The sequence below is a fragment of the Dermacentor albipictus genome, chromosome 5 (assembly GCF_038994185.2).
Source record: "Dermacentor albipictus isolate Rhodes 1998 colony chromosome 5, USDA_Dalb.pri_finalv2, whole genome shotgun sequence".
Classification (NCBI taxonomy): domain Eukaryota; kingdom Metazoa; phylum Arthropoda; class Arachnida; order Ixodida; family Ixodidae; genus Dermacentor; species Dermacentor albipictus.
The window spans coordinates 165,235,404-165,247,521 of NC_091825.1; the positions used below are offsets into that span (position 1 = coordinate 165,235,404).

Consider the following 12,118-nt stretch of genomic DNA (forward strand, 5'->3'; position numbering starts at 1 on the left):
CCCCTTCGGGCGCCGTGTCCCCGCGCGGGGACGTGAACTTCGCGTGCCCAGTCGCGTAAAAGTGCAAAGAAAAACGTCGTTGTCAATGCGCCGGAACACGCCCCCAGAGTCACTTTAATGGACAAGTGGCGCCATCCCACGCCAAGTGAACAAAACGCTGCCGGAGAAGCGCGGGAAAAATGGATGCGACTGTCTTCTACGGAGCGAACTGTAAGTGCTTCTTGCTTTCTTTTATTTTTTGCTGTTAAGAGCGTACGCTGAGGGACGCATTGACATATATTTATTAAAATAAGGTCCCAGGAATGCGATATAACCGTTGTCATTCTTATCGTCAACATATTCAGCCTTGCATGTGCTTCCGAATATTGGCGTCCTCCCCCGGGGACATGGCGCCTCAAACCCGCCTTTGCGAACACGCTCCTTTTCTCAGTGCGCGGCGTCGCTTCCTCATTGACATGAAGAAAACGTCTCATTTTTCCAGGTATTTCCAAGCATGGTTTGGAAAGAAAGAAGCTGGATGATGACACAGCTGAAAAAATATTTCGAAGAATTGAAAACGGCGATATTTCTGACGCAGATCTCTCTGATGACGAGCACAGCGAGCAAGAGACACGGCATACGGTAATGGTGCATGTTTTGTGATCCCAGGTTTAGAAATAATTTTGTGCTTCTTTTCAGACTTCTGCTACAGATAGTACTGTGCAGCGTGCAGGAGCATCGCCTGGAGCACCTTGCACGCAGGACAAGCAAGTGCCAGATGCATCATCGAAGAAGATGAATGCGTTGAATTGGGTGGCCCAAGCTTTTCAGCCTAAGAACACCGATTGCACCTACAAGCCTCAAGGTGGATCAGTACCTGAAGAGCCCATGGCATACTTCACTCGGTATTTTTCACCCACGCTTTTTAGTGATCTAGCAACATTCACTAACATGTACGTGCTCCAGACAGATGGAAATGTGCTAGGAACTTCTGCAGAAGAAATCAAAGTTTTTTGTGGAATTCTCATGCTGATGGGAATTCTAAAATTCCCGAGAATTCGCATGTATTGGCAAGCCTCGACAAGAATTCCAGCAATAGCGGAATCTATGACGGCAAAGCGATTTTTTAGAATTAGAGCCGCACTGCACATTACGGACTCAAACGCTCCTCGTGACCCAGCCAGCCAGGACAAGTTCTGGAAAGTGCGCCCTGTCATAGAAGCCATCAGGTCACGATGCTTGCAGCTGGAACCCTTGGAGCACAATAGTATAGATGAGCAAATGATTCCTTTCACAGGCCGTGTCCCTGCAAAACAGTTTGTGAAGGGAAAGCCAAATCCAGAAGGGGTGAAGGTGTTCCTCCGCTGCAGCGCCGATGGCTTAGCTCATGACCTTGAGCTGTACCAGGGTAAGGGAACAGGAGTCAGTGCGCAACATGCACATCTCGGACTTGGCGGGTCAGTCGTCATGCGTCTTGTCGAGGCAATGCCTAAGGGAAAGAACCTGAAGTGCTTCATGGACAACTATTTCACCTCAGTGCCACTCATCCTGCAGCTGAAGGAAATGGGCATTCTTGCCAGCGGTACGATACGAGCCAACCGCCTGCTGAAGTGCTGCTTAAAAAGCGAGAAAGAACTGAAGAAAGAAGGTCGGGGAAGCATGGATGAGAAGGTTTCCACGAAAGGAGACATTGCTATTGTGAGATGGCAAGATAACGGAGTCGTAAACATGGCATCCACACAAATTGGAATTGGTAATGTTGGAAAAGTGAAACGATGGAGCGAGGCAACAAAGCAGCATATAGAAATTGACTGCCCAGAAGTGATTTTAAAGTACAACTTGTACATGGGAGGGGTCGATAAACTCGACTTCCTAATGTCGCTGTACCCCCTTACGGCAAGAACCAGAAAGTGGCCAGTGAGGGTCATGTCTCACTTTCTGTCTTTTGCGTTGTGCAACAGCTGGATAGAATACCTGAGAGACGCAAGTGCCGAGAACCTTGCACAGAAAAGTACTTTGGACATGATGGCCTTCCAAACAGACATTGCTAACAGCCTAATCGCATGCAGCAGAGCTCCTCCAAAAAAGCGTGGTCGGCCAAGCACTGAATACCCCGAGCCTGTTGCGAAGAAGGCAAGACCGCATTTGCTACCGACCGTAACCATCAGGTATGATGGCTACAATCACTGGCCGGAGTATGTCAGCACACCGAACTCGCAACGCTGTCGCCGTGAGGGATGCAAAGCGAAGTGCCGGATTCGCTGTCAAAAATGTCACGTGTTTTTGTGCGTGTCGGCACAGAACAATTGTTTTTACCTTTTTCACGCCAAGTAGGCTTTGCTTTAATTTACCAATCAAATCATAAGCCATTATTGGCATTCTGTTCCAAATATCTTGCTAACAACACTACCGTACGTTCTGTTATTGCTGTGCTTTATTTTTTCTGTATTGAGGCGCCCTGTCCCCGAACGGGGACAGCGCAATATACAATAACAGAATAAAATTTTTGTTGTAGTTTCTTCAAGACTCGTTATTTGAAGCGTGAAGAGCACAAAATGATGCTCAGATATTTTCCTTATTACAAAGATTTTATTCGCGCCTGAAGGGGATAAACTTATATTGCCTCGTACTGAAGGTAAAGATACCAATTTAGTCCTGACACTGGACATGCGTATTCTTCACATCTGTGCCGCAGTTGCATTGTAGATGCAAGTGTGTTTCCGCTTTGTGTACGTGAATAGACTGGCATACTATAAGACTGAAGAAGTAATACTCTCTCAAGTACACCACAGAAAATTCGGCGGATAACACACAAATTGTGGGAATCGGTGATAAGTGAAGCTTTATTTCAAGTTTAATTAAATGTTTTCACCTCTTCTTTCCTTCTGTGTAGCTCGACGTTCCTCGCTGAAGGTTCGGGTCCCATATATTTTACCTGGAGTCCTTTATCTACTGTCGGATGCTTCTGTTGTGAACTTCACTTTTTTTCCCAAATACACCTCGCTCAGTGCACGCTTGTGTACAATTATTTTTCACCTATTTATGCACACTGGGCTGCTTCTGTTGCCGACTTCACTTGCTGCCTCTTATTCTGCTTGTCTATTGGGGCATCTGGCCACGGGCTCATACCCATTCTGGCGGATTGGTCACGAAGGTTCGCCCAGTGGCACCCGCCCAGTCGCACATACCCCTTGTCCCAGCCAGCACGTGCATGGTGGGGGGAAGAGACAAACAAATATTCGCTTTAGAGATCGGTTCGATAAACTAAGCAATGAAAAAATAAACCTTAAAATTAAACCACAAAGACGGTACTGTGAGCTCAGCCACCTTGTGTCAAGGCTCGGTTCAAGGTGTGGCCTGTGAGCATCGCTGAATGGGTTTTGAATGTGCTTGCTCAATACATTCGCGAAACATTCCTCAGCAGAGGTTTTCATAAATGAGTGTTTATGCTCAGAGCGGAAAAAGAATGTCACGACAGAAATCCTACGACTGAAAGGTTAAGCAATACAAACATGTACTGTGAACATTGCATCTAGGACATCACCGCCGAAAAATCGGATCTTCCAATTCTTACTATGGTGCATGGTTTGCTACAAGAACTCACCATTGGGGTTCCAGATCGACACACTCCGAAGTGTTCGCTTCACTCTCATGGGGAATGTCGAAAATATTGATAAAGAACACTATGAAGCATTTCTTCTGCTCGCCGCCACAATCATAACTAATAATCTACATGATGAACAGTGTTCGAGCGTATTCACAACATTTGGACAACGCTTAAATGAACAAAGGGGGGAAGAAAAGCTCAAAACATCTTTGAAACATGAACTGTTTGGCTAGTTAGTTGGTTAAAGTTACCCTTCTTCGTCTCTTCTTCTGTTCAGGAGTATGTTCCTCATAGGCACGTGGTGGAAGGTTCAAAGCGCTGACTTCGGATGCATCTCTTCTTCGACCACACTTGAGCTGTTCGCCTTCATTTTCTCGTAGTCATCTGTACTTTAATGATCATATGAATGCTTTATTTGGCGATGATTCACACGGTCCACCCATGGGAAAGCCGTTTCTTTTGTTTACCACACATTGGATAAGTGCCATAATTTTGACAAATCAGCACAAGCGCTGTATCAAACAGCACGGATTGACAAAAGCCAGCTCCACTTTTTTATAGTAATGACAAAGATAATGTGATTAAACTTTCATGTGGCGACACACTGCAGAACAGATAATAAATTATTATAAATTTAGAGTAGATCTCATTCAACCAACTGCCATTCTACATTTAGTGCTTAAATAAAAAAACAGTGATCAGGGCACCGAATAAACAGGAGAGTGCCATACATTCGGTATATGGTATTGGTTCACAATTGAAATATTAGCGTGGTTGCAGGTATGAGTTCCAGTCTTCTGATAGTGATGATCTTATTTGGCATAGTCAATAAAACACGATAATTTACAGCACTAATAAATTCCGACAGAACCTATCTCACGGTGTCTGTCGATGTTAACGGGCTTAACATTCGAACAATGTAGCGACACACCGTATTGCTCAAAACATTCCAAAGCGCACCGCTCACAAACGCAATCAGTTACAGTAGGGTATCATGACTAGCATCGATGCGTTGGCGTCCTTACTTTATGTCCTCTTAAAGATCGGCTTTGTGGTTTGCTGTGATGCGGGGTCGTTGTGCCTGTTGCTTCTGCTCTGAAGCTTTTGTCAGGCGTCACCTTGGTTGAAGATGTATCGAGGGCGTTCGGCTTCGGCTTCACTGCGTTTCTATGCGATGGTATGTGACTTTTCTGTGCGTAGCGTCTCGCATCTATTGCAGGCGTCGTTGCTTAAGTTGTCCTTGTTGGAGAGCTAAGCGACGTCGAGCAGCTTCAGAGTGGCGTCGTTTCCGCTCTTCTATAGCTGTGTAACTGAAAAGGCCCCCCCTAGGCGGCATGCCCTAACCACACTGGAGGCTTTGTAAAAACTTTCATGTATACATAATTGGGATTGATGCCATAGAGGGAGCAACATGCCACTGTGTTATACTTTGTATTCGGTAAACTTGCTCATACGCTGTACATTCAGTGATGTTTCACGGGCTAGATCACAGACAGCAGCAGCCACCCAGAGAAAGGGGGGGGGAGGGAGAGAGTTAGGAATTTTAAGTTTAGTGCAGAAATATGACATACATAATGACTGCTTGATGTAAAAGTCAGGTTTAATGAAGCCATGCTTCTGTCAGCTGGATAAACACCAAAATATGATCGTTCGTGTATGTTTGTCGATCAAAACTTCCATTACAGTAATTTGCATTTTTGTGCGAGATACCAGCAGAAGGAATGACGTGTAGTTATCCTCTTCTCTTGCACATACAAAGCTTCTCAGGCTAATCTACGGTTCGAAGAAGTTAAGACACTGAAAACGCACAATCGACATCTTCATAGATCAGCACAACTGCCAAATCGCCTGTATTAACTCAGTTGCAAGAACAGAACATTTGGGTGATCATTGCAGAAGATGCCGATTTCATCTGTCTTTTGACACCACCCGTGTCTTAAGCGACTACAAATTTGAGTAGGGTGCATTATTTCATGTGGAATAGCACTGTAGCAATAGACAGTATTACCACCGTCAAAACAGGCCATATATAAAGCGTGTTCTGCAGGTGAGCCCCTTTTTGACGCTTCCCGCCGAACGCGCTGTAACAATTAGCGGAGTCAGTGCGGGGCATTTGTCTCAATGTACATTCAGAAAAGACCTAATGAATGCAAAGAAATGGGGATGATTGCATCAGGAGCCCTGCAGTTCATATTTCGATAGAGGTGGTCGTTTACGTCAGTAGAAATTCGTATTTATGAGCATGCGTCCTAGTTTTTATTTTATTTTTAACAAATGCAACATAATCCGCGTATTCAGTCTAAGAAAAATAAAAGTAATTGCTTTCATTACACAGCGCCACTAAGGCTTGGAAACTTGTCTGTAGAGCTGCGGAGGCAAGAAGCCTGACATATACTAACCGCTGAGCAAACTGCCGGGATCATTTACTTTATTACCGAGAGATATACGTTAATCTAGAGCAAGCAAATCACGGCAAGGAATGACGCTACATGTAAATCGATGCACTGAAAAGTCAAGTAATCAAACCGAGAACGTTGGGGCATATTTAGTAAAAAGGTTCCACTGCTTCGCGGTGTTTCAACGCGGCTGACGCATATTCTTTTGTAGCATTGGTTATGCACCTCAAATCATATAAAATGTCGTGTGGTCGATCGGCGGGTCACACATATTTCTAAAACTTAGAAATCAAATTTTGCGGTTTTCTAGACCGACGTCCGTGGATTTTTTTCCGCATGAAAGAAGGGAAAGCAATGTATAAAAATCTCAGCACTGCTGGTAACTTTAGTAATACCCTAAAAGAACTTTGAACAAACCGATTTGTCAAGGATCCAGACGATGCTCATCCTTATATGCTGATAAAAAAATTAACCAACGAAGATCACACTAAAACAGCTATAACCAAAACACTATGTTGCATGCGAATTCACTGGATGGCCTGTTGACGAATACAATTCCTGTTGCAGGTTATGGTATGACAGAGCTGACCTGCTGCATCGCATTTTCAACCCGTCTTGATGACTTGAAGAGTGTTGGCAAGCCTGCTGCGTTCTGTGAAATCAAAGTGAGCACTAAATTTAAAGCTAAGTATGCCTATAGTACGAGCATGAAACGATAAGTTGTAATATGTACAAATTGCATGTTTAGAAAATAACGGGGTTTACCTGCCAAAACAACTTTCTGATTACGAGACACGCCGTAGTGGAGGACTCCGGAAATATTCACCACCTGGGGATGTTTTACGTGCACCTAAATCTAAGTAGGCGAGTGTTTTCACGTTTCACCCCCACCGAAATGCGGCTGCCATGGCCAGGATTGAATTCCGCGACCTCCGTGCTCGGCATCCCAACACCATAGCCACTCAGCAACCACGGCGGGTATCCCTTACAAAAAGTTTTAGTAACATTTAATAAACCGTCTTTAGGCAAATGTTACTAGAACCTATCGACATTCAACAAACCGTCTTTAGACACCGTAACAACTTCCTAGTAGCCTCCTACCGTCTATTGACCACCGACATTGAATTGAAGATATAGATATAAAATGTCGATAGAATTCTTACCGACTGTTTATTACCTTATGTCGGCAGAATGTGTCAACTCTTAAGCGACTTTTACCCACCTTTATACATCCTAACAACTTGTTAGTAACATCCTGTCGACTATCCGCCACAGACAGATAGTTCACAGGATCTTACTAGCAAGTTGTTAGAATGTTTAAAGGTGGTTAATAAATTGTCCCTTCACAGTTCTTAGGAAGTACATAAAAGTTTGATTCAAAGATAATTATTCTCGCAAATATATATTCCAAAAATAACCTTTTATTTTCTCTGAATAAAATGTTTATTTACTTACTAAAAACTATAAAGCGAATATTTATTAACCGCCTTTATACGTCCTAACAACCTGCTGGTAACATGCTGTCAACTATTGGCCATGGATATGTCGCAAGCATTTACACACGTTTTATTATCCCTTACTTCTTACTTCCTAAAAACCTGTTTGCAATTTTCTTAGAATTTATCGGACTTCAGTGAGCACTATAATGATGTTCTGAATAACAAATTTGTTGGCGTGTTAAAAAGTATATACCATTCAACTGACTGCAGTAATTATTTAGTGAATAGCGCGCAAACTTTAATGAAAGTTACATAACGTCCATAATGATGCAGCATAAATTAGCTGGACATTTGTAAAGAAACTTTAGCATGCTGGCCATTGTAAGGTATATAGTGACTACGTACAGGAATTGTTACCCTCATAGAAGCAGGCACTAAACAAAGGCTGGTGTCACACGTTGCCATTTGGCTACGTGTGGAACGCAACAGAAGAAGACAGGTTTACATGTGTGCTTGAACACATCCATTTAATTACTCCGGGCTAGTGATGAGGACAATGAGTTTTTCAGTTGCCCTCGAAGTATGCTGAAATGTTGCGCTGTGTAATCTAGAAAAGAGAAAAAAAAAGCAATATATTGGTTTTGCTACTGTGACAATGCAACACCATGCATCTGTTTCTGAAAAAGGAAGTGCGCAAGACACAAGTTTTCAACCCTGTGATTTCTAAGAATCTCCACCTCTTCTGTGCGAAGTCCTAAAATGCATGAAATGGCTGAATTAGTGCATTAGAGCAGGGAGCGTGATGGATGTGCGTAACACCAACAGATGCACGACACATAAGCTCTATCATATCAATTGTCATCTACCAAACAAGAGTTCTAAATAAACTTCAGTTTAATGAACTTCCCCATTCATATCATGACCAGTACATGCAAGTTTAATGTGTGAATTATCTTAGGAAAGGCAAGGTGCCAGTTGAAACTATGTTGCAGTTTTGCCTGGGCACAGGTACATAGACGAGTTGACTTACATGTGGCACTTAAGAACTAAGAAATGATACACGCAACATGTACGCAGTTGAACAGGCATTAGGCACATTCTGCAGCAAGATTATAAAATGCATTTGCTGTGCAGGCAGACATTGTCAAAGTGAGCTTGTTACTAAACATGTTAGTTTTCCACAAGACAGGATATTCTATTATCAGTGCATTCATATGCCGAGGGCTTCTAGCAAAAAATACATATATACATATGCCAACAGTAATGACGATTTTCTAGTTATGTTGGCAAAGCTTGTATTATAATATGCTACTATAATAAGGTTAATAGCTATTTTAGCATGAAAGAAAGCACTACCCTAAGATAGCACTGAAATTGCCATGAAAATAGTTTTGTTGAAATCTGCACAAAGAATATTAGGATGCTTCTTTGTCACATACGTACCGAGTATGGCGTTGACCTTCTTGGAAACCAATGGATCCTTCTCTGGAAGGCATTTGACGGCTGCCCAAAGAAGGACCTCCCTTCAACCTCTTCTTTTGTAAAAGGAGCTCTAAGGAGGACCCCCGTGAACTGCAAGACTGAATTGTTAGCATCCAGGCGCAGGCTCTTCAGCAGGCCCTTTTAAACATATACACCGTCACCGATGTCTACCTGTGAAACAATAGAACAAGCACAGATTCATTTTGTACACTTTTAATCAAGGAATGGTTAGGAAATGGGGTAAGGTTTGCAAAAAATGCAGTAGCTGCTTCTTGCTGATTCGGTTTAAAGAACAAAGCAGCCTTACGTATACCATGCATGCATTGTGCTGAGCTGTGAACTTTCACCTAAGACTAGAAAGTACTGGGAACGTCAATACAAAAGAAAGACATGCATCTGCCTAGATCTAAGCAAATGCGTGCCACCCTTTGACACAGGGTGAGGTCTGGTGCAGTTGTAGGCATTAGCAGACATTGAAAGCGTCAAGCCTGATTGAGTAGTGGGCCAAGGGTCCAGCTGTGCTCGATTAGTTACGCACAAGTGCTTAAGAACTATCAAACAAGATGCAATTGTCTTCGAATACAATTGTCTGATTTCCCCTTGCAGACATGCCGTTTTCAATTTACTGACTACACTTGGGTGCAAAGATTTGTCTGAAAAAGTGAATTAACCACATACACAAGCGGCATTTTCATAGTTAGCATTGTCCTTAATAGTTACTTATACCTTCAATTTAGAAAGCCGTGTATATTGGGCCTCAACAAGCTAATTTCATAAAATGTTTGTCAAGCTACAAGCATAGAATTTTATAGTCATTAGACGACAGGTGAAATGAGTTTTTATTGCAATTATTACTCAAAATTAAATTATAGACAGCTCCTCCCAATGAGAAATTGATGCAAGCAGTTTGTATATGCCGCATAAGCATTTAGATATCAAAAATGGGGATTAGAGAAAACCTTGGCTTGGAGGTTCATTAGTGCAAGCAGCCATGCCCTCGAGGAGACATAACTTGTTTACTGTAGGCAGAAATGAGGTTCGAGTATTTTATTCACAAATAAATGTGCCAGTGCATATATGTAATCTCTGTTGTGAACCTTTTTTTCATGTATATGCAAAGTGTGTTTGGAACATATCATTGTGCACAAAATCAAATCCATAATAACCCTACAAGAAGCTAAACAAGAGAGCAATCCCAGTGACAAACCGTGCTAAACCTACGAGACAGCCATCCCTGTAACAAACCACATCAAAAATTTTACTGACATGAATTATGACCTTTGAAACATAACGTATGTGTATGAATGCTATCTACATTAGGGTGATGGGCAACTTTAAACAATGGCTATGCCAACATCAGAACGATGGGGATAAGAAAAGAGTGGCATCAAATGCTTTGGCAGAGCATGCAGCAACGACTAAACGCAATAGTGACTGGATGAACTCTAGCATAATCGGCCAGGAAAGAAATTGGAAGCCATACCTGTAACCGGATTCCCTATAAATGTAATCAACAGGACACACGCTCATCTGAAACCAAGGAACCCTCCCCCGTCTTATGCTAGAACCTACTTAAATATGCACTTCTACTTTTTTTTGCCCCCCATTAGGGACAAAGCTTTCATATAGAAGCCGAAATTTGTCGCTCGTAATGTTGCATTTAGTTGGTCTATGTCTTTCTTTGCCATGTTTCATACCGACCACACAGGCTTCCGTGAAACTCTTGATGATACAACGTTTGTGCGACAGCATTGCTTAAGGCACTTTTGCCTAAACCATATCGTTAGCTGGTAGAACACATTTTTCTAGACGCTCTAGAGCACATTATTCACAGAACGAAACCTCAATTCGTGGTTTTTAAGAAGGCAATTTGGCCAGGCTATTATGGAGTCCATATGGAGTATATCAGGCATAATTACTCAAGCCCCCAATTATATTTAACTAAGAGGAGGCTACTTTAGGTAAGTTCAATAAACTGAGGGCACTACACCAAAATATAAAATTTGTGATCAACCACTAGAAATCCTGAAAATGGCAATACAGTAAAATGATTGCGCATTACACCCATGTATCCTACAACTCGAAAGGTAGCGCCAGTTTTGGAGGCATCTTTGTGAAAGCACACCAACCAGGTGTTTTATCGTCGTGCTGTCCAACTTCCAGCAGTGCAGCAGGTTCCTGCGGGATATAGCGATGCCTCTAGAATCCGCATAGCCTTCAACAGTAAGAAATATTTAATTTATGGTGCTGTGAACCTGAAAATTTGTGATTTACCAGTGTTACGTGGAATCACAAAGAGAGTTTGACATAGCCAGCTGCATGAATCTGCGTCTGGGTGTACAAATGACTCTTTGTTATATCTCAGGAGGTTACACTGTATCTTGTAACAAGTGAAATTCCAGGAAGGAACGAAATCAGCATCCACAACAGACAACCAGGACAATCAGCAACAAAACTCAAGTACGAGTAAAACATGGAGCATTGGATTAAAAAAGATATGGAGCACATGAAAAACATACTGAAAGCTATACCGCAATTTCGTAGCGATGCTATTCCTTTACCCAATTCATTAGTGGTCTGACCGACTCCCCGTCCCGTGCTGCGTACTGGAACAGCCGGCCTTTAGCGGTGGGCGGCAAAAGTAGTATAGATTCGAGGGGTAAGTATCGCTGCAAAATTGCAGTCCTTACTTTATTACGCACTGCCCTAGCCTACGACTGCAATAGCTGAGATCCCGTTCTTAAATTTGGTTGGTCTATGTCTTTCCTAAAGGCCGGCGTCCGATTGAAATGTCTCGATTAAAAAGAAACCTCCTTATTGCAATATCGCCCTATATCTGATCTGCAACATAGAAGACAAATACGCGAAGACACTCAAGAGCATAAACAATACACACAGGTTATCGCGACGCGGACCTCCAAACCGAACTGTATACACAAAGAAATCTTCATACGAGGTTCTATCTGCTTAAGCGTCAAACATAGCCACTCTTTGCCAACGCGCGAAGCCTATGATACATCGACGTATACAATACACATGTACTGTACTTACGAGAATGCCTATATAACGAATAGCATCCTGCCAGGAAACTACCGAACAAACAGCAACTTTCAGTGTTTTCATAATTGTATGCCCTTTCAGACATACGAATCAAGGCGGGTAGCATATATTTCACAGCAGAGCACAGGTACGCTGTAAGATCAGAGGAAGCTTTC

General features: G+C 42.6%; 2 protein-coding genes across 2 annotated transcripts in view; both read left to right on the plus strand.

Moving 5' to 3' along the window:
* Positions 1-12,118, plus strand: part of LOC135917569 (uncharacterized) — a 131,700-nt gene that overhangs the window by 88,266 nt on the left and 31,316 nt on the right. Inside the window, exon 7 of the mRNA XM_065451123.2 lies at positions 6,550-6,647. Within this exon, the coding sequence (XP_065307195.1) occupies positions 6,550-6,647 (98 nt within the window). The remainder of the gene's footprint in view (positions 1-6,549; positions 6,648-12,118) is intronic.
* On the plus strand, positions 28-2,485 carry LOC135917556 (piggyBac transposable element-derived protein 3-like). The gene is made up of 3 exons (XM_065451119.2): positions 28-210; positions 482-621; positions 679-2,485. The coding sequence occupies exons 1-3, from the start codon at positions 180-182 to the stop codon at positions 2,311-2,313; spliced, it is 1,806 nt and encodes a 601-aa protein (XP_065307191.1). The 5' UTR covers positions 28-179; the 3' UTR covers positions 2,314-2,485.

Excerpts from the sequence above, each read along its gene's own strand:
- LOC135917556 (XM_065451119.2), top strand. The coding sequence starts at position 180 with ATGGATGCGACTGTCTTCTACGGAGCGAACT. Across the intron at positions 211-481 it reads TGTCTTCTACGGAGCGAACT|GTATTTCCAAGCATGGTTTG; the intron begins GTAAGTGCTTCT and ends TCATTTTTCCAG. Across the intron at positions 622-678 it reads AGCAAGAGACACGGCATACG|ACTTCTGCTACAGATAGTAC; the intron begins GTAATGGTGCAT and ends GCTTCTTTTCAG.